The sequence below is a fragment of the Rhamphochromis sp. 'chilingali' genome, assembly GCF_963969265.1.
Source record: "Rhamphochromis sp. 'chilingali' genome assembly, chromosome: 2".
Lineage (NCBI taxonomy): Eukaryota > Metazoa > Chordata > Actinopteri > Cichliformes > Cichlidae > Rhamphochromis > Rhamphochromis sp. 'chilingali'.
The window spans coordinates 54,038,920-54,066,279 of NC_137930.1; the positions used below are offsets into that span (position 1 = coordinate 54,038,920).

The 27,360-nt window shown below is 40.5% G+C and overlaps 1 protein-coding gene across 1 annotated transcript; it reads left to right on the plus strand.

The window, feature by feature from the left end:
• Window positions 1–27,360, plus strand: LOC308392333 (LHFPL tetraspan subfamily member 3 protein-like). Its single transcript, XM_080875310.1, has 4 exons — window positions 1–1,047; window positions 19,553–19,789; window positions 21,625–21,653; window positions 24,413–27,360. Exons 1-3 carry the CDS (start codon window positions 621–623, stop codon window positions 21,639–21,641), a joined length of 681 nt encoding a protein of 226 aa, XP_080731436.1. The 5' UTR covers window positions 1–620; the 3' UTR covers window positions 21,642–21,653; window positions 24,413–27,360.

Sequence of the window (27,360 nt, forward strand, 5' to 3'; positions counted from 1 at the left end):
GCAGAGAGGGGCTGCCGTGTTTTCTGAATGGTAACTGTGATCGGGTTGCATTGATTCCTAAGCAGAATAAGGGCCTTATGTATGTATGTGCGACCACCTTCGGAGACATAACGGGCTGCTCGTTACAGGCTGAAGCCGTTTCTTCGAGGATACGTGCGCGTCATATGTTATAGGCTATAGCTGAGGTCCATGTGAATACATGCCTTTAGATGTCGGGAGGCTTTCCGAGGGCAGTACTGAGCTATAAAAGTGCGGCAGCGATGTGCACGTCCGACGGCCACACGGAGCGAGCGCAGTGAGAGACCGTTTGTTCCACTATAGTCTTTGACTTTTCAGCTGTCGGTCACAGGCAGGGTTCAGGCTCTCCGCTTCAGCTCCTCACTTGGTTCACCGCCTGGTTTTATGCGACGTCATGAGTTGATCGCGCCTGACAGATGTTGCTGTGTTGCAGATGCACAGGCATCGCTCCTCACGTTCTTCTCGCTGCTGTTTAAGCGTTGATTAGGTTAAATAATAATAATAATCATAACAAGAAGAAGCTGATTATATTCTAAATGTTAAGCCCTCGCTTTGCTCTCGGACAGATCGCAGCGTTCATTTAGTCTTCGTGATTGCATAAAATGATACCTGGATCCGCCGCATCAATGCTACCGTCAGCAGAAGCCGCGAAACTGTACCAGACCAATTACGTCCGCAACTCCCGTGTGATCGGACTTCTGTGGGCCATCTTCACTATTCTGTTCGGTATTGTTAACGTGACCATCTTCTCGCAGCCCTATTGGATTGGAGATGGCATGGATACGCCGCAGGTCGGCTACTTCGGCCTTTTTCATTATTGTATTGGAGACGGAGTCTCCAGAGACCTGACCTGCCAGGGTAGCTTCACTGAGTTCTCCGCTATCCCCTCTGGTGCGTTCAAGGCCGCTTCCTTCTTCATTGGAATGTCTATGATGCTGGTCGTCACCTGCATCGGCTGCTTCAGTCTCTTCTTCCTCCTCAGCACATCCACCGTGTACAAGATCTGTGGCTGGATGCAAGCAGCATCAGGTAAGTGTCCTTTCGGAGGCTAGCTCACCGCCACTGCTTTTTCTTTCTTTTTTTTTTTAACGTATTTTTAAGTATGAATATATTGCCTAAATGTAAAATGCCTGCAAGAGCTTAGAAGCTGGCCAGCTGTTTTCTGTGTATGCTCTGCTAGGCTCAAAACACTGGGATGGATCGAATTTTGATTGATGAGTTGATGAGATAAATTAATTGGGAGCGGCCAGAGTGAAAATAAACAGTCTCCAGGATCTCCCCGGGAGCTGGCAGTCAGCCCTCCCGAGCAGACCGTGCTGTCCATGGTGCTGAAGGGCTGCTGAATGCATGACCAACATCGCTGGGGTATTTACAACCCGAACAAGTTTCTTTCTGAAAGCATGGATTGGATTACAGTTTTAGTAACATATGAAACATTGTCCAGCTCATGATTAAAAATAAATAAACAAGGCTGCTTATTATTAATAACTATTAAAAACTTTGATTCATTTTCTTCCTTGTATTTGTCTTACATTTGAACAATTTCAAAAACCTCGTGCCTGCATCAATGAGAACCTTTGGACTTCAAGTTTAATCCAGTGTTTTGGATTTCATGGGATATATTGTAATAATATAATCACAGCAGAGTCTCTAGTGTTTTAGCGTAAGCAACTGAAAATGTTTATATGCAGTCTTGTCTTATTTGTAATGCAAAACCACATGGAAAATGCACACCTATTCCCACAGTGATTAGATAGCTTGGTGCATGAAGCTTGGCGGGCACACACAAATTTAGATTAAAAAGTTTCTTTTAGCTAAAGGCCACAGAACAACATAACATAAGCATTAAATCACATGCTATGTTGGTAATATAGCACATCACATGTATAGTTACAATGCAGCCCAATTTAATGTAACTTGTTATATGCAAATGATCTTCAGCCTGCCCTCGCAGCCAGAAGACGTGTGTGCTCTTATATGTCAGAGCTGGTTTTCAAAATAAGTCGAGGTCAGCCTTTCAGCCGCTGGCAGTGTATTCTCACTAACGGTGGGCTGATGTCAGCGGCAGCAGAGGCCTCGATCATCTGAAGAGTTCAGATGCTGCCAAACATCGGTCCTAGCTCAGCTGCACTAGTGGTTAAAGCAGTCGGCTTGCTGTTTGCAACAAACAGAAATGAGGCAAAGTGGAGGGGAGGGGGTATTTGGAAAGGCTCCAGCTCAGTGTGTTATGTTTGGGCTGAATTAACGCAATAAGCCCGTCTAATAAGAAGACCGCTGGGCTTTGTGCTTCTGCAGCTAAGAGATGAAAGAGAAAGCCAAAAGGAGAGACCCTGACCACAGCAAGTTGGCACAGCGATGCCTAATGAGCAAGTGTGACTGTTTAGCACTGTCAAACTTTATTACGCTTAGAATCAGCTTAACCTTCAGCTGGCTTCACTTATAGAAGACAGGTGGCCCACTGGCAGTTCCTGTGCAAGTCATAGATGGTGATGAATGGCAGCTCAGTACAAAATAAAGTGAATACAAAAGGGTTCTTCATTGAATTCTTTCCTTTTATCTTATTCTTTCACTTTAAAACATTTTGGTAGCTCAGTATATGACAAATCTCATACCTGTAAAGCAAAGTGAAATTAAACCTGTCAGCTGGTCAGCGGTAGCTTGTTGTCACCCATCCCTGCTGCTAGATTGGCCAAGGACACAGTCAGTATTCAGAGCACTCTCCGCTCCATGGCACCAGCCTTTCTCTCTTCTCCAGCAATCATCCTTATGGGTGTCTTATAGACATTTTTACTGGGTGATATGACTGGTATGAAAACACAGCATGTAACAGTACCATGCCTCATTGAGTAAAAGGTCTATTCAGGCACACTAACTGAAAATCAAGGTCATACTTGACGCGTATACGTAATTTAAGTGGTACTCTGTATGCCGGTTTTGCAGGAGCTTTCATAAATCCCCTTGGGCTGAGGTCAGAGGATGGTGGATAAAACACTTAACATAGAAAACTCACGCTGTTGCACAATGCTCCTCGCCAGCGAATCAGCGTGTGAGAACGCATCTCTAGCCATCTTTTCTGTGAAGTCCAGGTAGAAACATTGAATGTTTGATGAGAAAGTGAACCAGCAGGACACATTAGAAGTCTCAAAATGCCCACCGTGGCCAAACAAAGCTGAGTGCAGAGAGTGCTCAAGCATCCAGCCGGCCTTTGATGGGCTCGTACCCTTCTACTCTCCTCAGCAGAGCCATTTTTGTCTGTGCCCCTGCAAAAGTTCATGGCATGTAATTATAGGTGTGTACAACCTTTCTACCCCCCCCTCATAGAGCTTAAAGACAGCAAAATATATGATGCACGCTTTTCTGGCCTTTAACTGCAGTTCTTCAGGGGTCTGCACACCAATTAACTACATATACAGCGAGGTCAGCGATAATTACTTCACTGTTTTATAGACTGACGTGCGTACTTTGCCTTGTCGGCCGGGCTGACAGACTTTTTCTGTAGTTCGCGCTGCAGTGTCTGTTTTTGAGAAGAAACAGTGTGAGTCATACACGTGAATGAGCAACACCAAAGCTCTGTAAAGCAGGAAATGATGTGCAGACAGAGGGTGACCTATTTGGAATAAACAGGTTCGTTTTCAAAGGACTGCAATTTCATAAAGGTCAGGTTTCTACTTTCTGACTTCTTTGTTTATTGTAATATTTCTTTCTTTGTTTTATTGATACTCAAGAATAACTCAAGAACAAGAAATCATTCCTAGTAACGTATGTGCAAAATTGTGTGCTTTTTGTAGTATTTGCATAATTACCTCTGATGATTAATTGATGCATAAATGACACACTTTGCCAGGAGGACCTATTGCACAATCAGGAGTCATGGGTTTTCAAGAGGTTTTTATGTTTTATATTGAGGTAGTTCTATTTTGCATAAGATGATGCTGTATCACAATAATTAAAAATAATAGTTAGGGCTTGTATTCCTGCTTTCCTAACATGGCAAGTTAGCGGTCCATAAAAAGACAGTTTGTGCTTAATTAGATCAAATATTTAATATATACACTCACTGGACACTGTATTAGATAGAAACCAGGTTGGGCCCAATTTTGCCCAATCTTTCATGTTGTTTATGCCAAATTCTCACACATCTGAATGTTTTAGCAGAAATCGAGACTCATCAAACCAGGCAATGTATTTCCAATCTCCTGGTGTCCAATTTTGATGAATCAATGTGAAATGCAGCTTCAGTTTCTAGATCTCAGCTGACAGGAATATATCACCCACTGTGCTCTTCTGCTGCCATAGCCAGTCTGCTTTGAAGTTGTTATACATTCAGAGATTTTCTTAATTTTCTGCATGACTTGGTTGCAAAGAGCAGTTATTTGAGCTGCTGTTGCCACCTTATTTTTAACTCAAAGCAGTCTGGCCATCTTCCTGTAACTACTTCACTTAGGTATTATTAGTAAAAGTGGTTTTTCAACCACACCCCAAGTTTAGTTTTCAGCTCCTGATTCAGACATTCTCTTCTGCTTGTCCTTGTCAGGGTCACGGGGGGTAGAGGGATGGCCATCCCAGTTGTCTTAGGGCAAGACGGCGGTTACACCCTGGACAGGTCGCCAGTCTGCCACAGGGCTAACACATAGAGACAGATAACCATTTTGGGCAATTGAGAGTTACAAATTAACCTATTGCCACTAACTGCATGTCTTTGGAATGTGGGAGCTGGAGTACACGGAGAGTTCCCACCATGCCACCATGCTGCCTAACTAACTGGCAACTCCTGATCCATTCGTTAATAACTTTCTCACTGAAGCACACTGAGTCACAGTAGTTGAGCGTGAGTCACAGAAAGCTAGAAAAGGAACAAAGTGTCACATGTTGAATATGGGATTAGTTTCTCATCAAACCAAACTCACCGAGTTCAAACAGATCAAACAGGATCATCACATCAAAACTTCAAACCTCTATGCTTCAAGCAGTGGTGAAAAAGGACAGTGAGAATATTAGGAACACGCGAGGTGATGAGAAAAAGAAAAAATAATAAGGACCAAATAACAAAAGGTTTTGAGGTAAACAAAAAATCCAGGTCAGAGACAGAAGGCAGACAGAAAACAAATGAGACGACAGAGCTCAGCGAAGACGAGCTGGTCTTTCTGGTCACCTCAGTCTCTCTCCACATATTTCTCTTTGTATCATTATCTCCGTTCGCTGTTGTTGGCTTTTACTCCCATAGTCCATCTGCTCTATTGAGAGGCTTGTTGTGAAAGGAGCTTTAAATCCTGGTTGAATGTAGAGGTGGAAAGTGGTTGGAGCTCAGCATGAGAGCAGCAGGCATTGAGCTGCACTTGTCACTGCCACTGGACCAGAAATGCTCCAGCTCTCTGGAGTAAACGCTGCAAATGAGAACTTTTGTCCAGATACAAATCAGACTTTCAAAAGCAATCTGAGGAAAAGACTGATTTTGATGCTTTTTCTAGACATTTCAGATGTGTTCCACTTCTCTACATGTTAATGCATGTCCATCCCTCCTCGGGGACTGATACACTTTTTTAGCATTGTGCTAAAAAGGTCCAACTCCTTCAAGCTGCTGTTATGAATCACTATGTTATAGCAGCATACAGCATATAAAGACCTCCATTTATATTCAAATATTAGAAGTTTTAAATTTAATTTCAAAACGTGATAATACATTTTCTTCAAAATTATACATTCAGTTTCAGCATTTTCAAAGTTTTTGATCACTGCTTGCTGCAGGTTGAATCGGGTTTATGGCACATTACAGCTGTCTCCCGGCAACTGTTGTTTGTCCATTTTTGACATCTCTTTTTTTTTCTATCAGTATTTTATGTCATCCACACAACTCCATTTGTGTAACTATGATTGCAGCTGTGACAGAAACGTATCCTTCTTTAGCCCTTTTTGAGATTTTGCTGCAGTCTGTTAAACACGTGACAGAGACAGCCCTGTGCCCAGTCACTTGCACTGCTGCAACTCTGTACTAAACAGAGTAATGTGTCTCAACAGTACATTAAAATAGATACCCACTGTGGCAGATTTGAGAAACAACATGAAACAACACAGGACAGCACTCTCTGCTGTTACTGCAGTAACACACAGTAGTGCCTTTCACTATAACACCAGTGAGAAAGGAAAACTTCATACCTCTTTATGCCAGGGGACCGGGAATGAAATGACAAATGAAAGGAGGAGATCTGAGAGATTTCGAAACAGATATATGAATCTTTTTCAGACTAAAAATGGCTTGAAAATTGGCTGAAATCTACCATGGCCGTGTGGGAACATTGGCAGTAGCGGTGAGGTCGTAAAGTGAAACAAACTGGCTCAGGAGTTACAGAACTGATTTATCCTCTTGCTGTTTCTTCTCAGCGCAGCAGTGAAACTCAACCTTTTTGCAGCAAAATAAACTGGATGCACAACACTGTTTATGCACTAATCCACACCTTTGCAGCACCCGGCTCAAGAGTCGAAGGTGAAACAGTCTGTATTTAGCTCTGTTTCTACGCTGTTATTTGGCACACTTGTCTTCCTTGCACATCAAAAAATCAAGGAACGATCTGCTTGCTTTCTTACCCATTTTTCTCACGTCCACCCAGGTACTTTGCTTTCAAATTACCTCTCCGTTAACACTGTTCCATCCCCCAGTTTTTTGTAATTAAAAAACACACGGTCACTTGAACCATCTAATTATAGTCAGAGGAAGGCAACTAAACTATCATGTATGCAGCTCACACTCCTGCTGATTGTGGACAGGCAAAGAAGATCGATGAAGGATATTATCCTGCGTGGTGGTGCAGTGGTCAGCACTGCTCCCTCACAGAAACAAGTGTTCTGGGTTTGACCTTCCAGTGTGGACACTGCATGTTATCCCTGTGCCCACGTGGTCTCTGTCTGGGTGCCCAGATATCTTTTCACAGTCCAGAGACATGTTTGGTTAACTGTTGGCAGTGAATGAGCGATGAACACAGTGCATAGATTAAAGTGCTTTGAGTGGTCAGTTAGACTATAAAAGCCCCATATAAATGCCAGTCCGTATCTACACACCACCATGCACATTGCACATTGAAGCATGGTAATTTGCATGCATGCAATGCACTCGCTCCTCTTTGCAGTGATTACAGCACATACGGAAGCGAGGTCTATGCTGTTTTTGTAATGCATACTTGCTGATTTAATTCTACTATGTGGTTACAGAACAGCTGGTTTAATTTAAAAACCGCAAGACTGCCTATCTGGAGATAAAAACCAACAGATCAATGCTGATTAATTAGCCCACACTTTGTGAGTTTGAATGTAGCAGCGTGGAATACAAAACTCAAAATGCCAGCCAAGTCATCATCATGACTCCCCTGTGTTCAGTGTCCCTGTAGCGCTGCAGGGTGTGGAGTATAGATTTGCCGGAGTTAATCTCTGTGATCTCAGAAGTGGCCTAGCTCAGGCCAGAGCTCCGGCAGGGGAGGCTGCTGATTTATTCCACAGGGGGAGGGATGAGGTGGGATGGCAAGGGCACAGTGACCTAGAGTGTTAAAAAAAACTTTGCATGCTGTAGTGATGAATATGTGATGCACATGTAACTTCTGGGTGCATTTGTCTAACAGCTAAAAATAATATTTGCTTTGGAGGTGCAGATGCAGCATGTATGTGTGTGTATATATATATATATATATATATATATATATATATATATATATATATATATATATATATATATATATATATATATATATTAGGGGTGCAACGATACACAAAATTCACGGTTCGGTTCGGTTCGATACTTTGGTGTCACGGTTCGATATTTTTTCGATACAAAAAAATGTTCATGCCTTTTTAATTTGTCATTTATTAAAATTATAAATATATATTTTAACTCAAAAGTACAGTTTTTAAATTTAACCCTAACCCTTGTGCGCGTTTTTTATTTTGACAGCGAATGCGCACCTGCGGACCACTTTTGTGCAGCCCTGGTTATTTAGCTCGTCATATTGCAGCCACAGAAATTATTTTGTCCATGAAACCATAAAGCTGCACTTTCTTTTTGCGTTATAGTCTGATTTGTCATAACTTCTCCGTTTTGTGGTAAGCTTTTCTTTGGCTGTCACTTCTTCACCCCGACCTGTCTTATTTGGCTCAGCAGAACTAAAATATATATACTGCTACTTTTACACACGCACTCACATAAGCTCAGCGATTCTCTGCGCGATCAACCTCTCACATGTTTAAGCTTGCTGCGGGAGATTTCACTTGTCATGTTTGCATAGTAAGCTAACGATTAATAAGACGATGTCAGAGGAATTGGTGCACAAATTATCATCACTCACAGATCAGTGCTGTCATTGCAAAGTGAAAGCAAAAAAACAAGCGCAAATTCAAACGCGATTTCAATATGTCACATATTGACAGTGGCTCACCGATGCCAATGACATAATTACCCAGCTACATTTCTGAAAGAATGCAAAAGCATTGACATATATTTTTCCTACAATAGCCCGACGGGCAGGGCAGAGAGATTTTTGTAGCCCGACTGGAAAGATCGCTAGCCCCAGGACGTCGGGCTAGCGATATTGCGAGCCCTGTATCTGATTGAGGAATCACTCATCTTTGGAAAAGAGAGTTTATTACAGAGAAATGGCTCTTTCCAAAATAAAAGCTATACTATCCGCTTCTTCTGGGCTATATTCTCAGCAGCATAAGGAGAATCACGTGCTAACAGCTGTCTAAATGACTCGGCTAAAGTTAGTAGCATGCTTGTTGTTTTTGTCTTTGCACTAGGATGATGTCGGCGTAAATGTGCAGTCATATTCGTTGTGTTCCCACTAGTGCTTTCAGGTTAATCTCGTTGAAATGACCTTAACGCCACAACACGGCAAATCTCCGTTAACGAGCTACCGCCGATCGCCCCGTGCATGGGGCTAGACGGCCAACACGTTAACGAGCTAACTGCGCTAACACACTAGTTCACACCAATGTAATTAAGCATTGCATGGCACATCCAACATACTGTTTTACTTTAGTCCATGACTCGCTTACCTTCAGGGTCATACGTCACATGAAAACCAAAATAATTCCAAACGCCAGATCTGAATGAGGGTGGGGGAGGTCCATCTTGCAAGGAGAGCTTAACTTCTGTCTCGCTAGCTTGCCCTGCGCTCTTCCTCCTGACTATGCTGTCTGTGTTGAGCGCTCAGTGGATCTGCGCTCGACAGTGCAGCCTAGGCGGAGTAGTCGAACGCAGATTCACTGAGCGCTCAACACAGACAGCATCGTCAGAAGGAAAGTTGATAAAATAAATTACAAATGTTGTATTGTTCGATACATATGCGTACCGAACCGAAAGCACTGTATCGAACGGTTCAATATCGATACGAATATCGTTGCACCCCTAATATATATATATATATATATATATATATATATATATATATATATATATATATATATATATATATATATATATATATATATATATATATATGATAACATTAACACTGACCATGCATAATCAGCATATTTTAATCAACATGTTTTTCTCTCTACAGCAGGCCTGACTAGTCTATTTTCATTTTCAGTTCATCAGTGTTCATTAATGCTTTTTAGCTTTGGTTTATTTACACCAAATGTGTTCTTTGGCACATCAAACACCGAGTAACAGCATTAGTAAAACAGGTATGCCACTCTCAAGTCACCACTTTTCAGTGAGCTTTGACCAATCCCATCCATCCATTTTCTTCCACTTATCCAGCTGAAGCGTATCCAAGGTATCATAGGGCAAGACAGACACAAAGATACAGAAACACACTCACAGCTATGGTAACTTTAGAATCACCAATTAACCTAATCCCACTAACTGCATGTTTGGACTGAGAGTACTTGGAGAGAAACACAGAAAAGCTCTGGCCAGATGATGGATTCCAACCCAGGACCTTCTTGCTGTGAGGCGACAGGGCTAACCACTGCACCACAATGACCAAACAATGATCTCTTCTTGAAAATAGCCAAGTGGGTTTAATTGCTTAAACTGACTCAAGTAAAACCTGACCTAGGGCTGTTCGATATAATGATATATATCGAATGACGATATAAAAACGTCTATCGTTTCATTTTACGCTATCGTTTCTTTCGTGCTGTTGCAAAATAAACTGTTTACGGCAATATTTTTTCATCGTTTTGATGGTCACTGTAGTGGTTATATTAATTTCTTAAAGTTCTCTCTTTCTCTTATATTTAATATAACCACACTACAGACGGACAAGCGCCTGTTTTTATGCGTTGTTGTTAGCAACAACAACGGTAAAACCATCACGTGTCCGCTTGTTTATTTTCCACATAAACCTTTCACAATAAAGCTCAAGATCCTGTTGAGACTTTTCAAAATAAACTGAATCACGTGAAAGAGTATGCAGAGTATTTACCGATGAGAAGCAAAAAAGGAGCCGTCAGGTGCTAAAAAATAAACCTTAGACTCAAACGTTAGAACAGGCTTTTCCCCGCAGCACGCTGTGTAATAAATACTCACAAAGAAAACGGCAGCCTTTACAACCTATGTCTAAAAATGTATAGTTTAATGTATCGGTAAAACACTCGACTCCAGATATACGACGCCCAGCTACCCGAGATTCACAGAATTTACAGAAAATGTTACATTTTTGTGATTTATATCGTTATCGGACGATAGATGTTTTATATCGGGATATAAGATTTTGGTCATATCGCACAGCCCTAACTTTGGTCTCTAATCCTAATCAGTGAGTGAAAGTGAAAACCTAAAAAACTCAGCAAGAGGAAAAAAGCTAAGCATACCCAAAACAAAAAGGTTCCAGCTGGGCTCAAACCACTGTCTCCTGGCTGGATGATGCTCTGTCCTGGACTCTCATTCTGTCTTGGGTGAATGCTCCCATTGTCAAATGTTCACTGAGAGATCACAGTCCTGCCTAAGCCATTGCTGTTTTGCCTCCATGGTCCCCGAACGGGTGACCCAGTGAGTATTTGTCACAGAGAACTCAAAGGTCTCTTTTGATCCCCATTGCCCTTGCCAATCTTTATCCTCTGTGGAGGTACAAGCTGCATCTGGACCTGTTACATAAGCCCATCACCCCAGCCTGACTCCCTCCTGCTCTGCTCACTGCAGTTTACTCCGCACTCCTCCCATGATTCCTCTCCCCCGCTGCCTGCGTTCTCTACCTCTGTATCCTCACCTAAGCTGCCATATCTCTTAAGTGCAGTCAACTGATAATTTCCAAGAAAAGCCTTTTCTACTGTATGTCTAGCTTGCTGCAGGGCATTTACATGCTGATCTTCTTTTTAACTTCAATTGATGTGTAATAATGAGGCTCTGACCAGATGGCGTAAGAATCAGGGGACATACACTCTGACGGGGAGGAGGGATTTAAACAATATCCTAGATAGCTAGACTAACAGTTACTAAGAACTGAACCCTTTAACCCCTCATCTATTGTTTAGTATATCTACTTTATTTAATAAAAATTGCATCACTGATGTTATTGAGCCTGAACTGCAGTGCTTTCAGATTTGATGCAACAGAAAATTAAGCGCACCGTACATTTATTTTAGTCATAGTAATAGTGGGTAGCCTCTTATGGGAATGTTCAACCTTTGAAAATGATGCATTGATATAACAAATATGACCTTGACCTTGACCCAAAACAAGGGCTCTAGGGAGGAATACACACACACACACACACACACACACACACACACACACACACACACACACACACACACACACACACACACACACATGCGCACAATATTCAGTGCAATCCAGCTGCCTGTTGTAAGTGATTGACTAAATGATTTTTTTGTGTATTAGCACGTAGGTGGTGGAAGTGACACTGCATCTTTTTTGTCCTCTCTGCTTACACAGAGATGCTTTTTTACCCCCATCTCTATTTTTTGGGATTCAGGTTTATTCTGAAGCTGTAGCCAAAATTATATTGGGAACGATTTCCTTCTTGTAGAGTTTTATTCCCTGTAGCAGAAGTCAGAGTGCTTGCCGTAGCATATCCTGTATGCTGTAAATGCAATTTGCTCTTGAAGGAAGGTTATTTGCTACATTACAAGATGGTTAAAAAGTATTTGCAAGACTTGCCCTGACACAGAACGGAGATAACGCGATGAAATAAGCCATCGCCCGCTCCTTCTAATCCTTTCAAATGAATTGATAGGTAAGCTGTGGGTATTATGTGCTCGATGTGCAGAAAATTGCTGAAGATGTTGACAGAGGGGAATACTCAGAGTGCCTGGAAGCTCCTTGCTCCCCTCCAGCAACCATCAAGTTTTGCCAGCAACTGAAGCAGAAATAGATTTGGACTGTAGACAGCTCATCTCGATGAGCATGTTCCTCATCTTCCAGGGGAGCTTGTCAGAGTAAGTTTTAAAAGTTTATCTCGCTCCACTTTCCACTGTATCCCAGACACTTTGGAAATATGTTTTTAAAGAACTTTCTTATATTTGTGCCCAGCTGGGGTGTCTTAAAGTATATCAAGATCCTGATATAAGAGGATCAGTTCTCCTACAGCCACATATAAACGCTGCAACAGTAACACTTTCTATCTAAATATTATTAATAGCTCTCTCATTGCATGTATAATTCCTCCTCATAAACCCGCATCATGAAGCAAGCTTATACTATGTGGAGACACACTTTCACACTCCATTTAGCCACAATATATGGATCATACATCCTTAATTACCCCATTTATCTAATAGCAATTATGGCATATCATTGTCATGGTTTTAGGCCATCTTTCTTGGGTACTCATTCACTCGTCTATAGAGCCAGAGAAAAGTCTTGTCAAGTGTGAAAAGGGGTTTCATCATGCCCACATTAGAGGCTGAATTTGCCATGGGAAAGATTGTATTAATCAGTCTCATTTTACACCCTCGTCATTTGAAAATTAAGCTTACAGAATTGGACTGAGTAAATTAAGTATTAAATTATGACAGTGCAGATCATCGTCACATGGATATCATGGCCTACATATGTTTCTTTGTGATCATTCAATGGTACCGTGAGGCATCTGTTATCTGTTTTTACTTGCTCTTGGATTCAGATGTAGAAGTTTTGACATTGATAATCTGTTGAGATAAATGAGATGTAGACTACAAATGAAAATACAGCGCAGTGAAGAAGTATTTACCCCCTTTCTGATTTCCTTTTTTTTCTTTTTGCATGTTTTTTATTCTTACTGCACTGATATCCAATTGTTGTTGTCATCATAATGATGTTGATCCAGGAAAAAATTGCCACTGACCAATAACGTTGTCTGAGCATGTGGTTAGCATTAGCCCAGAGTCTGGCTAATACTATTAAAAACAATCACGAGAAAGCCAAGACGAGTAACGTAAATTAGACTAAAACCAAACCTAACTTGATAATATATTTATTATATTGTATAAATGAATAAAGAAAACACTTGAAATAGTTGCCATTTATTCTATAAGAGAGTTTTATATAAACAAAGGATTTTTTCCCCCTACAAGGCAGGAACAACACCACCACAAGGATATCAGATACACCAACACACATATGTTTCAGATGACCAAATTTTAGTATTAGAAAAATATAACCTGATTAAATACAAAATGTAGTTTTTAAATGATGATTTTATTTAAGGGACAAACACCTTCCAAATCTTCCTGGCAATTTCCACCCATGTCAAATCATGAATTAACTGTGATTAACCAAATTTTGGGGGAAAGCTGAGTTCAATTTTAATAGCCAAGCCCAGGTCTGATTATTGCCAGAGCCGTTGAATAAAGAGGTCAGTTAAATAAAAACTGTGTGAAAGTGAAGCAGGTTAAAAGATCAGCAACACATGACACCAAGATCAAGAGAAGCTTAAAAGCAGATTAGAAACAAGGTCATTGACATCTATCAGTCTGGAAAGGATTACAAAGATATTTCTAAGGATTTAGGATTTATCAAACCCCAGTGAGAGCCATTACACTGAAATAGAGAAAACTTGGAACAGTGGTAAAACTTACCAGGAGTTGCCAGCATACCAAAATTACTCCAAGAACAAAACAATCCAGGAGGTCACAGAACAGCCCAGAACAGTGAACCAGAAAAGACCTTAACTTTTCTGAAAATATTCCGTGGACTGATAAGGCAAAAGTTGAACTTTTTGGAAGGTTTCTGTCCCGTTGCATTTGCCTTAAAACTAAAACACCATTTCATAAACAGACCATATCAACAGTCAGACATGGTGGTGGTAGTGTGATGATCTGGGGCTGTTTTGCTGCTACAAGCCCCGGACGATTTCCTGTAATTAAACCATGAATTCCGTTCACTACCAGAAAATCCTGAAGGTGAATATCAAGCCACTAATTCACGCCCTGGAGTTCAAGAACTGAAGTTAAAACAAAACAAAATGAAGGTTTTGGAGTGGCCTAGTCAAAATCTGGACCTTAATCAGATTGACTTGTTTTTGCATGACCTTAAACAGTTCATGCTCAAAAACCCTCCAATGTGGCTGAATTAAAACAATTCTGCAAAGAAGAATGTGAGCCAAAATTCATTGATTGCTGTTCTTGCAATCAGCGTCACAGTCAGCTGTTACGTTTAAGGGACAATTACTTTTTCACACGGGGCGACTCGGTAGGTTTGGAGAACCAGCTTGGATTTAAGTCATTATGTTGCTTCCACTTTAAACATAGTCGATTTCTATATGAAAGAGCATAAAAGAGTGTAGAATAAACGCCTTGAGCAGAACTAGATTTTCCTCAATAATTAGGTCACCATTTCACTAATGTAAGTTCTGGACCGACACTCATCATCGGGGTTTGATCGTTGTGAAAAAGACATTAAGTGTTACTATGTTAAACGAAAAGAAGCGTGCACGTGTTCGATTATGTGTGAGGGTCATATCCACATGCAGCGTCAGATAGCACAGTTTACTATGCGTGCATGCATAATTAAGTTTGTCGCAGCTGTTTAAATGAGGAGAGGAGAAAACACATTCCACAAAGGACTGTGGGAGCTGAAAATTGTCAATCCCTTTTCATGGCTTAGATATGTCGCAGGCGTTTGAGTGATGGAGGGAGTTGGGAATACACACAACTGTTTAGTTCCAGGTCAATCAATGACATGCCGTAACAGTGAAATGATGCAGTCAGACATGCAGCCGCATTGACAGCGTTACAGCAAAACAGATTACAGGTTTGTTTTTCTTTGTTCTCGAACCAGATGCACAAATCCAATGAAGCTGCCGCATTGGTGGTCACACCTCTGCTCAGACCTCTGCTCACCTTGACTCTTAAATGACATGCGGAGATTATGAAAAGGGAAAATTATAAATCAAAGGTCTTTCCGTATCGATGGGATTTACTTGTCTCTTTGGGAAAAATGAGCCAATGTGCTTCTGACGAATCTGCTGCCATCACACGGCTCTGTACCATCTGTCGGTCTGCTCTCAAACTCTACTGTAGTGCTGTTTGCACCTAATCTGCCCTACCTACAGTCTCTTATGTAAGTTGCTGTTAGCCAACAAGCATTTCACAGTCCAGTTTTACACTTGCCTGATCCCAATTTTCCCCAAAAGGAGAAGACAAACAGAGGAAGGCGTGTGCTTATGTGGAACCTGCAAAAAAGAAAAAAAAAACCCTCCAAACAAAAACAAGTAAATGCTGAGAATAGCTCTGCTTGTCGAGGGGCTCCAGCATATGGTAGCCAGCGCTCATGACGTTGGAGTGGTGCTGGGTACTTGCTGGCGGCTACACACAGGAGTGGAACATGGCAAGGGTTCAGTCTCTCACCACGTCCCCTCCTCCATCCTCTCCCTATATATCTCTGCGTGCCTCTGCCTCGCCCTGCCTCATCATCCGTCTCTCCCTTTCTCTGCGCCTGTCTGCCGCTCTGGAACGAGATGGAGACAAGGAAAAAAAGCCAAAAGGGAGGATAATGCCCGTCAGTTAATGTCTCGTCTCCGCTCCGACTGACAGCTGCATTCTGTTAGGTGTGCTGCTATTTCTGTGGCGAGGAGCCGGAGCACACCATTTATTACTGCAGCATGAAGTTCTGCTTCAGTGCAGTGCAAGCGGGTGCAGCCAGCAGATTCACAGAGATAATGAGATGGTTTTTGTCTCTCTTTTTTTTTTTTACTTTATGAGAGCCTATTTATCATTCATGGGCAGTTTATGAGCATTCAGCAAATTTATTTTTAACCCACTTTAATATATCCGCAAGCCAACCCTGTTTTTAATGAATTTATTAACCATTTATGAACTTCGAGTGCATGGCTACAAATTGCAGACACAGTTTTTAAGGTGATGTGTTTTTACTGGTTTGTCCCATTAACAGTCCACAAACCAAACACTCAACACCCAATTAGCATCACATAAAACAGATCAGATAAAACATTGAAAACAAACAATCAATCAGGTTTTCATTTATTTCATGTGGTTTATATACAACTTTTTTTTTTCTTTTTGAGAGTTGCATATGGAAAATGTATATGGAAAAACAATCCTGGTGCTGTCCCTTTGGGGAAAGCCAAAACCTTCCATTACTCCAACATTTTTTGTCTGTCCTTTCATTCTATTTCGCCAGTTCAGGGTTACTCGAGGGTTGAACCCCATCCCAACTGGCATAGGGCGTTTAACCATGTCATAATTTTTTTCTCTTTTCTAAAATTCCTGTGTTAATGAATCCACTGTCACTCTCTAGAGCCCATAATTACAGCTAAAGCACCATTACATGTATTATTTACATATTACTTCCGATTAATAATTGATCCACTAACAGAATTCCCACATGTCTTGTAGAACATTCGTAAATCATATAATCTTTTTTTAAATTATTATTAAAGGCCTCTTAACTGAAAGAAGTCAACGCTCTTGCTTATTTTGGTGTTATTATGATATGGGTGTAGACTGCTTGATGGTAACCTTTATGGGAATCCAAATTCACAGAAAAGGTCTCATTATGTAAGCAGTGCTGTGCTGGATGGGGCTTCTCTGTAGTGTTGTGTGATTATGGATTAGTTCATAGCAGGCATTCTGTTACAGTGCATGAAGGGAACATGTGCTCCTCCTCTAACCACAAGCTGTTTCTGGAAACAAGAGTGACATATGTGGCACCCTCTGTTGGTATAATCCTGTCCAGTGCATCCCTCTGAGATGATTATCAGCAGAGGCAGACTTTGTAGTAAATAGAGTTCAGTAGTGACTGAGACATATTTTACTGTGAGTGTTATCTTTTGTCCTTCTTCCCATCACACGTTCAGTATTTGTCTCCTATTCCATCTTACTGGCAACAAAACTATTAAGAGGGATCCTCCTGTGGTTCAATCTAATATTCATGATCCTGTTGAACTGAGCCAAAGCGACACAGGAGACAGCCAGAAAGATCGAGAAAAGTGCTTGCTACCTTTGTAGCAAATACATCAAAAAGGAGACAAAGAATAGTAATGCGTGTTGACTGGGTGAATATCGAAAATGGCCTTCTCTGGTACTCCCTCTGTTCGATGAATGACGTACACAACACACCCCCTGCTAGGAGAAGCACAGTTGGTAAGAGTTCACTGATTTTCTTTCTAAAAAACTATAGCTGACTGTGTACACAAACAAAAATCAACTTTTCTTCACTTAAAAATAAGTAAAATTAAATAAACAAGAAGGTTCATAGTAACATAAATGATTAACCATTTCCCTCAAAACTACACTAGTACAATTGAAAATAAAGTGCTCTGCAGTCAGAAAGCGGTACAAATAATTAATGGAAAATAAGCTGCTGTACACTCGCTGCACCTAGCATATTTTACCTTACCAAACAAAAGCAGGTGCAACAGATTTATGCAACACCCCATCAGATAACAGACACCCACCTTTATTTTCTGCTTTATACCTCTCCATAATTTTCCTTATAACATTTTTGATCCTTTGCTCATAACAAGGCTGCTAGCTTCTGACTGACTCTGAATTATTTAGCTTTAGCCACTTTCCCTTAGTTAGCGTCTTTAAAATGCTAAACTTGGCTGGTTAAGGGTGCTTTCATTAGGTGTTTGACCAGGTTTAGTGCACTTTGGTGAACTGGTGTGTCTTCGCTTACAGTGAAAACCTTCCTTGCTAACGACATGCTAGTGTGTGGCTGTGCGAGTGACTGTTAGCTGCTATGCACAGGCTGTGCATACGGGAAACAGATCTGACATAAGCACAGATGTTACAAAAACATAGATGTAGCTTTGGTTTAGAAAAATAACGTTATTTAATGAAGTTAGTTAGGAAATAAATATTTCAAATGGGAGTATTTGTGGATCTGGGGTACAAAACTGCACGCTCATTGGCTAATGGTTTGTGAATCGCCAATCAGTGTCCAGTTTACCAGTCAGACCTGCCATTCCGTTTCACATCTGGTTTTTCACAACCAAGTAAGAAATGCTCATCTCTTTCACAGTAGCTACTTAAGTCTTTTATACTAATCACAACCAAACTATTATTAACTATTATTACAAACTATTATTATCTTTTCTGTGAGAAGGCAACATCAGTCAGTTAAACAACAAACCAATCAAAGTGTGAACATTTAAGAGTTAAAGCAAATTGTCATATACCCCAGATTTGGTTATATATTTTTTGTGTTTTCTTTTTAAGGGGGAAAATATTAAGATAAGAATTTTCCAAAATGGCCACAGGAATCAATCAACTAAGAAAATGTGAGTCTAAGAGTCTTAAATTCAAGCCAATGAAACTCAGAGGCAGCTGTAGTTCTTTTCTTTTACGCCATCAGCATCAAACTACCTCTCGGAGATATTTGCTGCTGAACACAACTCTTCGTGTTGTGAATCAAACAAATTGTAATGCTCTTTGTTACCTGTAGTGTAACAAAGAAAAGATCACCCTATTTTGTAATACCATACTAAACCTAACAGTGGCACACACATATTGCAGGTAAGTGTTTGAAAGTTCATGGGTAATAAACTAGAAAAACGCTCAAAACCCCCAAACCTAATACACAAACAAACAGCATTCAGGGGCAAAACATTGAAAGCAACTAGGTGTTCAGGGAATAAAGAAGTGGGGAGTCTGTTTTATTATTAATGTGCAATGCGCTGTGGATAATTGTGCAGTCAGCTTTTTTTTTTTCCAGGTCTACTGCTGCTCTGCTGCAGCACCACCTCAGAGGAGGACCTCATTCAAAGTGAAGATGAGAGAAATTTTACCCTTTGGGCAATAAGTGAGAAAGAATTAGACGGGCTCCTCATTTTCTTGTGCTTTTCTGATGCAACATTACCTTAGAGAAGAATCTGTTAGGTTAAATTAAGTTAAACACTTTGGGACAAAACAGAGAATTATGAGCAATAAATCTAATATTATCACCAATGTAAAAGGTTGAGGATGCTGGGAAATCCATAATGTTTTGAGTAGTCAAAACACTTTAAATCTGTCACTGCTATTAAACACCATTATTCCCACCCTTATATTCTCCTCCTTTATGCTCATATGTATTCTTGGCTTGTCCTTATTTTTCTTCGTTTGATTCACGTTGCCCATCTCTGCCTCCGACTAGGTGTCTGTCTGGTGCTGGGTTGTATGATCTATCCTGATGGATGGGACAGCGACGAGGTCCGGCGGATGTGCGGAGAGCAGACTGACAAGTACAGCCTCGGCGCGTGCTCCGTTCGCTGGGCTTATATCTTGGCTATCATGGGCATCCTGGACGCCCTCATCCTCTCCTTCTTGGCTTTCGTCCTGGGGAACCGGCAGGACGGCCTCATGACAGAGGAGCTGCTGGCTGAAAGCAAGGGTGAGAATAAGACATGACTGACTTCCTTTGAAAACTTAAAGCAACATCTTACTCATAAAAGCTGATGTGAAAAAAGTTATTAAACCCATCATAGTTGGAGAAGTTTCCTCATCCATGACGCATCAAATAGCTGAAGCTCATTTTTCCTTTCTGAAAAATGTATTTAAACTTACAGTAAATATTTCTAGAACTAGGCACTGATCCCACTAAATTTCCAAATATTTTAACATTTTTATCATTAATTGAGAAGTAATCAGTTTTTCTTTCTCGTTGTTGTTTTTTTGGCAGAGCGGTGCCATATAAATTGCTCTGAAAGTGCATCTTAATGCAGTTTGTGTTGGTGGGGACTGCCAAATGCACACACACACAGAGCAAGAACGTTTTAAAGCTTGCTTCAAGAGTCGGCTCGCGATTCATCACAGCCCAAGTGACTTTCACCAGACTGAAAATAGAAAATGCACATTCATTAACAAGGTGACAAAATATAAACAAGGCTTGAAAAGAGATGAGATGAACTAAATCCATGAAAGGATTACAGTCAGTGCACTCTTGCGTTCACGCCCAGTAAAGGTTTTGAAGTAATGAGCTTTTGATGCAGCCTTTTTAAAAGCAAAGCTAAATTTAGAAAGCTTCAGATGCACACTTTGAATATAACGAAGGGACTGGCATAAGCCTTCTTTCGGATAATTACAACCATTAATGAGCACCCGTTTTAACCCCTTAATAAGCTTTTTCCCCACCACATCCCTGCGAGTCAGGCAGCTAAAAAAAATTATTCTTGTTCTCTTTTGATTACAGTTATGAACACTGTCTCTTCTGCAAGAGAATGCCATTGTAATCTCTTTTGCTAGTTTGTTTTGCACCTATTTGTCAAGGTAAATGAATTATTTTAAACTGATCTCTATTATTGTTTTGGGGATATTATAACAGGAGCTTTGAGCTTCTGAACATGTGTGAGGATACAGTCAGATATATTTCCAAATTAGTCAAACTTGCAAGTCACATTTCTGCTGCGTCTCCAACGGTTTTGTGACTGTGTGAGTATCTGGCAAACTTCTTATCAAAATATAACCTCACTTTCTTACGAAACATGTAGAAAAGGCCTGTCTTGTACTGGTAAGCATGCATGCATACTGTATGTAATTCTGCATCACGATCACAGCTCGACACAGTGAGGTACTGTGGAAAGGCCTGGGTAAAGGAATGTCTCCCAGTGGGAAATGCGATTTGCATGTCCATGCCCTGTAGTCTGTAATGGAACCAGACAGCCATGGGCAAACTGTTAAAGAGAGGTGAGGAGGAAGGATGGACACGAACTAGTAAAAGAAAAGACTTGTTAATCAGCAGAAGGGATTGGGGAAAACTGGCGTGTGTAACATCATCGGGTGCTATGTTTGATGGCCTGTGAATGCAGCTGGTAATAATAAAAACAGCAATCATAATAAATAATTCAGATCTGCAATTTATTTTATCTTGTCCTAAACTCTGGTGACCTTCGAGTTACAGTTAAAGGTAAAAATAAATTATAAAAGATTTATAGACAAAATCATAGAAATGAAAACTTGGCATTATCATTATCATTAGCTTTACCATACCAATAATACTCTGATGATGATAATGCACCACTTACTTCTCTCTTACTTCAGGGCGTGGGAGAATCTTTTCATTATAGCTCAAAAATCTTTAACCAGTTCTCTCATCCCTGGTGCCATCTACTGGTGTCTGTGTGCAATGCATCAAATCATATGCGTGGCATTGGTTGGACATGCTTTCATATATTTTTTAGAAGTGTTTTATATTTTTCTCTGTTTTTTTTTGTTTGTTTGTTTTTTCAGATGGAGGGAATGCCTAATCAAATCATTAGGTGAGTAAGCACAAACATACATCTTTAACTGTTATATTACACAAGCCTCCTAAATGAACTGATTGTGCTTTAATGTTTGAAATATTATCTGTGTCCTTAGGCACCATAGAGGTGTAAATCCAGTGTAAATGAAAAAAGTAATTTACATTTCACTCCTTAATGGATCGTTAATTTAAAGTACAATAACACGATATTTCAAATCAATGGAAAGATCTTGGGTTATAAATGTTTCTTGGCTAGAAGCATCAGTAGGTTCCTATTTGAGGTTGCTATATTTTCTGTGTTTTGGTTGCCTCAGTGTGTCCTTATCTGATCCCGCGTGTCCCGTTCGGTGTTCATGCGTCAGTCCCTTTGTGTTTCCCTGTCCCCGTACTTGTTGTAAAGTGTTTGTATTTAGATTGGTATTCATCTCTGCTGGTTGTTTCCCTTTCTTTCATTTCCTGCATCAGTTTCGTTCCCTCACTGCCTCCCTTGATTCCCTGGTTATTTTTACCTGTTGTTAAGTGCATTTTCCTTCCTACTGTTTCCCATCAGTAATCAGATGTTTGTGTTTAACTATTCCTGTCTTCTCTGTGGCCTTTGTTGGATTGTGTGTTGTTTATTCCTTCTGTGTCGCTTGTGGGTTTGTTTGTATTTAGTTAGGTTTGAAGATATTTTTTTGTTTATTTACCTGGTGGTGCTTTCTCATGAACTCTCAGGAGAGTTGCAGTACAGCTTGCTTTTTGTTTCTTATGCTGTGTCCTGGGTCCTCTAGCACAAAGTGAGTTCAGCATACCCAGGATATCTTTCTGTTATCTGGATTCACTTAGCCTAACAGTGGCAATCAGGATAAGTGCTCATTGTTCTGTTTTCAAGCTGATTATCACCCTGATAACGTTAACCCAGTTAACCGACAGTTTCTCCTGCACATTCACATGAAAGAGGTGACACTGGCAACATCTAATCCAGGGGTGTCGGACTCCAGGCTTCGAGGGCCAGTGTCCTGCAGGTTTTAGATGTGTCCTTGATCCAACACAGCTGATTTAAATCGCTAAATTACCTCCTTAACATGTCTTGAAGTTCTCCAGAGGCCTGGTAATGAACTAATCATTTGATTCAGGTGTGTTGACCCAGGGTGAGATCTAAAACCTGCAGGACACCGGTCCTTGAGGCCTGGAGTTCGATACCCTTGATCTAATCAACCAAGAATGTCACACAAGAAGATAAAACTGTAATATATGAAGAGGTTAAACACATAAAATAGTTTGCAACACAGCTGCTGCTGACAAATCGTTGATATAACAATGCTTCTTGGCAATAAAACTACTATTGGAAATCTATTTATTCCCCCTTAAATGGTGTGACATATGGTTAGGGTTAGGGCGATTTAAGTCTGAGGAAACAAGAGACATTGGTAACCTAACAATTGTATTCAATTACCACACAGCTGCCTCAGTAGCATGTGGAAGAACTGTACACAGCCACAACAGCCTGGCACCTCCTCCTCATGCTAAGATGGTAAATGGACTGGTTCTTATATAGCGCTTTTCTACTCTTCTGAGCACTCAAAGCGCTTTACACAACTTGTGCATTCACCCATTCACACAAGCACATTTTTCTATGTGTTTTCTAGGTAACATTCACACACACTCATACTCCAATGGATGCATCGGAGAGCAATTTGGGGTTAGTATCTTGCCCAAGGATATTTGGCATGCAGACTAGGGGAAGCCAGGAATTGAACCACCAACCTTCCGATCAGTAGATGACCTGCTCTACCGCCTGAGCTACATGGCATCCCATCCTTCAACCAACATTTGTTTTTAAGTCAGCCAGTGTGGCTTTGTTGGTCCCTCTGTCATGAACTGCACATCTAAGCTGGTTGGTGGTTCGATTCCTGGCTTCCCCTAGTCTGCATGCCAAATATCCTTGGGCAAGATGTTAACCCCGAATTGCTCGCCGATGCATCCATCGGAGTATGAATGTGTGTGAATGTTACTTAGAAAGCACTTAGAACAATGTGCTTGTGCGAATGGGTGTGAGTGGGTGAATGCACAAGTTGTGTAAAGCGCTTTGAGTGCTCAGAAGAGTAGAAAAGCGCTATATAAGAACCAGTCCATTTACCAAAAAGAACCCCAGTACCGTACAAATGTACTCAAAAAAACATTTTAATGTCTTAAGACAAAGATGCACGTGCAGGCAATATATAGCAAAAACATGGACAGCGAACTGAGAAATTAACTGACATAAATGGCTCTAATGTGTCAGGATGTGTCAAATGAACCATGCTTTATGCATAAATACGACCACTGCAATTATGAATATAAAAAAATCAGTGAATCAGTGCAGCTGCAGCACATCAGTGGTTTGCATTTATAAAATTCTATAAAGTCCTACCGATGTACAGTGTTTAAGCTATTCAAAAATGAGTAATACCTTACTGAAAGGATTAAAAAGAAGCATGCAAGCAACAGTTCACAAAGCATGCAGAGTAACAATTAAAAGCAACAAACAGCTCAGTGATTATTTTCACAATACTCTACATGCAGCCATGCAAAACAGAACAAAGACAAATGAGCAACACTGCTGATTAAGCATAATTTGCACACATTTGCTCTGCAAGGCAATGAAGTATAGATAAAATGCTTTTTCCCTATCCAGAATTATTCATCTTAACAAGGTCATGGTGTACGTATGTGTAAGCATAACTCTTGAATAACAATTGTAAAAATTGGAATAGCTTGCGAAATACACTTTGTCTTTCACTTTCTTTGTTGCAGGTTCCCGAAGATCCACGTGTCTGTTTTCATAAAGTACCAGTCGATCAACATCAGCTTAAAAAGGAGGGAGGCGGTCCGAGTGTGTGGTGGAAAGGAATTCTGTTGAACCAGCCAGCCTGCCTTTTGCAACTACCTGCCAAAAACCCCCAATGTAACCTACCTTTGATGTTGTGCTCACCGTTGTGCTCACAGTCCTAACGTCATCCCCAGCATTTAGATGGAGCCCAAAGCACTTCTATCCTAATGTGTCCGAGCCTTGCACAACATTTCATAGACCATGGCAAGGGGCAGAGACTGTTAATCTGTCGACAAGTATATGGACTACCCACTACCTACCTGCAAAGACACAGGGTTGACATTGTACACTTGCATTGTGAGCACAGACAAAACACAAACACACACTCACACTCACACACACACACACACACACACACACACACACACTACAACCAATGTTCCCTCTAATTTTTCACGTGTCTGAGCGAACGCACAAACTCCCTGAGCGGTCCCTTGGACCTCTGTGAGCAACAGCAGACGTGTGCACTGTGGTCACGGCAGCATTGAATCCATCCAAGTTACACGGTTTATTAAAATAATCAAATTACAGCATTTATGTTAGACTACTTTTAATTAACTGCTTTAGCCCACTTACAATGAAAATTAAAAAGAAATCTTGTTCATGACCTGTGTAGCATGTTAACACTATTGGAAGTAAAAATAACTTGAACTCCAATTTTGAAAACACAACTTTCTTTTTTTTTCTTTCTTTTTTTTTATAAAGCTCTGACTTGTATTATGAGTATGAGTCTGTGGTCTGGGAGAGAGTCCTGTAAGTCTCTGTCTGCAAAATACAGTATATAATGACCAATGTTGGGCAATTAATTATATAGTTACTTCTTTAAAAAAGTAACAGAGTTATGCAAACAACAACATTTTTTGCAGCTGTTTACCCAAAATGCAGCCAAGGCGGTTTTTTAAATAAACAAACTATTTACAGAACAATCAGCTGTTCTGCATCAAATCTGATGCCACACAAATCATTTGTGCCACTCCAACAAATAATTTCTGTCCACTATGAGATAAAGGAGAACAACAGCCTGATAGCTGCAGGCCTGACAACAGGAGATGTATCACTCCTGTAACACCTGTAACATTCAGCAGTCACCTCATTGTTCTGACGCACACAACAAAACTATTGACTACACTACACACTAACTGCACAAGATTTGCGCTAAATGTCGCAAATCTCTCACATCTCAAAACACCGCCGTCACTCCTAAAACTTCCCTCTTCCTAAACAACTAAATGCCATGTTGCCATATCATTTTTTGATTGGTCGACATGGTACATTTTTCCACCAATAGGAAGGAGTGGGGTTTTTTTGGTTTTGTTTTTGCTCACAGGTGGAGAGGGCTTTCGAGCGTTTTCCTTATAAAACGCAGTTTTTACCTTTCTTCCTACACTAAATATAAACAACGATAGTATTCAGGAAGAAAACCAAACATTGCAGATATTTTTATCAGAACTCTGGTTTTACATGGCCTATCAACACAATTTAAAAACTGGTATAAAGTCAACACTTTTTCCGTCAATTGTTCCGTTTGTCCTGCTCACATCTCCAATGGTTGTACACGTTGTCATTGACGCCATGCCGCTTTGCTAGCTAAAACACCGGTGTCGGCACATAAGGACGCTGTCATAGCCTGTCAGCGACGTTGATTAGCTTTGTATATACAAATGTGAATCACATTATTGGCTGGACTATGGGATAAGGTGGCATCGTTGTAATCCCATACGGGAGCAGCCAGTACTTACTGACTAACACGGCAAAACAGAATTGTTAAAGTATTCATTTTAATTTCATTCAGGTTAGATTTTTTTTCTGTGTGCAACGCAGATTTTCTGTGCGCAGAGACCGTGCCAGCAGTGCGCAATTGCGCACCCGCGCAGCTTAGAGGGAACATTGACTACAACTCATACACAAGATTTTACATTCAAACAAAAAATAAACAAAATTCTGTAATTACAAGTATTAAAGTATGTTAACACTTAGCTGTGTGTGTCAACGTCAGAATGCCTATCATGTTTTATTTGTGAAAAGAAGAAACTTCTCATTTTCAGATAATATCGGGTTTATGTAAATCTGTTGTGTTTAGGTTTGACACTTAAAAGAGAGTTTTATTTGCTTATGTGCCCCCACCCCCCTTGTTCCCCCTCACTTTACTAGAGAAAAGGATATTTAAGACTCTTTTATAAGAATATTGTCACCTAAAACAGACACAACTTGTATTACAAAGTATGTACAGTAAATATTTAAGATGTTATAGGTATTTTAACTAAGTCCATTTAATGCCCCGCTAGCTAACTTTGCACAGCGCTTCAGTTTAAGAAGAAATCTAATATTTTATAGTTTGTGTATCTACACTGTGATGGTGGCTATTAGGACTGCTGCAGGACTCCTAGCTACTGTATGACTGTGTGGTTCTGTATGAGTGCATACCGTAAGGAGGTCAGTGGGTATTTGAGGGAGTGCATGCACGTATGTGAGTGCTGGTGTGAATGTGGTGTGTGCAATAGTTTGTTGGTCTAGTGAACCAATATGCCAGCCTCACACACAGTTGTCCTGTTGTTAATCTAAATCTGTGGGTCTATGTCTTAGTCCAGGTCTCTTTCTGTTTCTCCCTCTTTGACTCCTTTTGTCTCTTTGCTTTGTTGGGACATACAGGGTAACATAAAGGGGGTGGGAGTATAACGTGGGGTGACTGGTGTGCCTGAGTATTGAACTCAAGTAATAATGAATTAGTAAGGCCTGTCCCAGCCTCACCTGTGGGTGTGTTCTTGTGTAAATAGATATTCTGTAGATGCCAATTAGCAAATATGGAAAAGATGATTAACTTACAGCATTGGAAGAGGTTCCTTAAAAAATAATATTAACACTTAATAAAGGT

Excerpts from the sequence above, each read along its gene's own strand:
- LOC308392333 (XM_080875310.1), top strand. The coding sequence starts at position 621 with ATGATACCTGGATCCGCCGCATCAATGCTACCGTCAGCAGAAGCCGCG. Across the intron at positions 1,048-19,552 it reads CTGGATGCAAGCAGCATCAG|GTGTCTGTCTGGTGCTGGGT; the intron begins GTAAGTGTCCTT and ends GCCTCCGACTAG.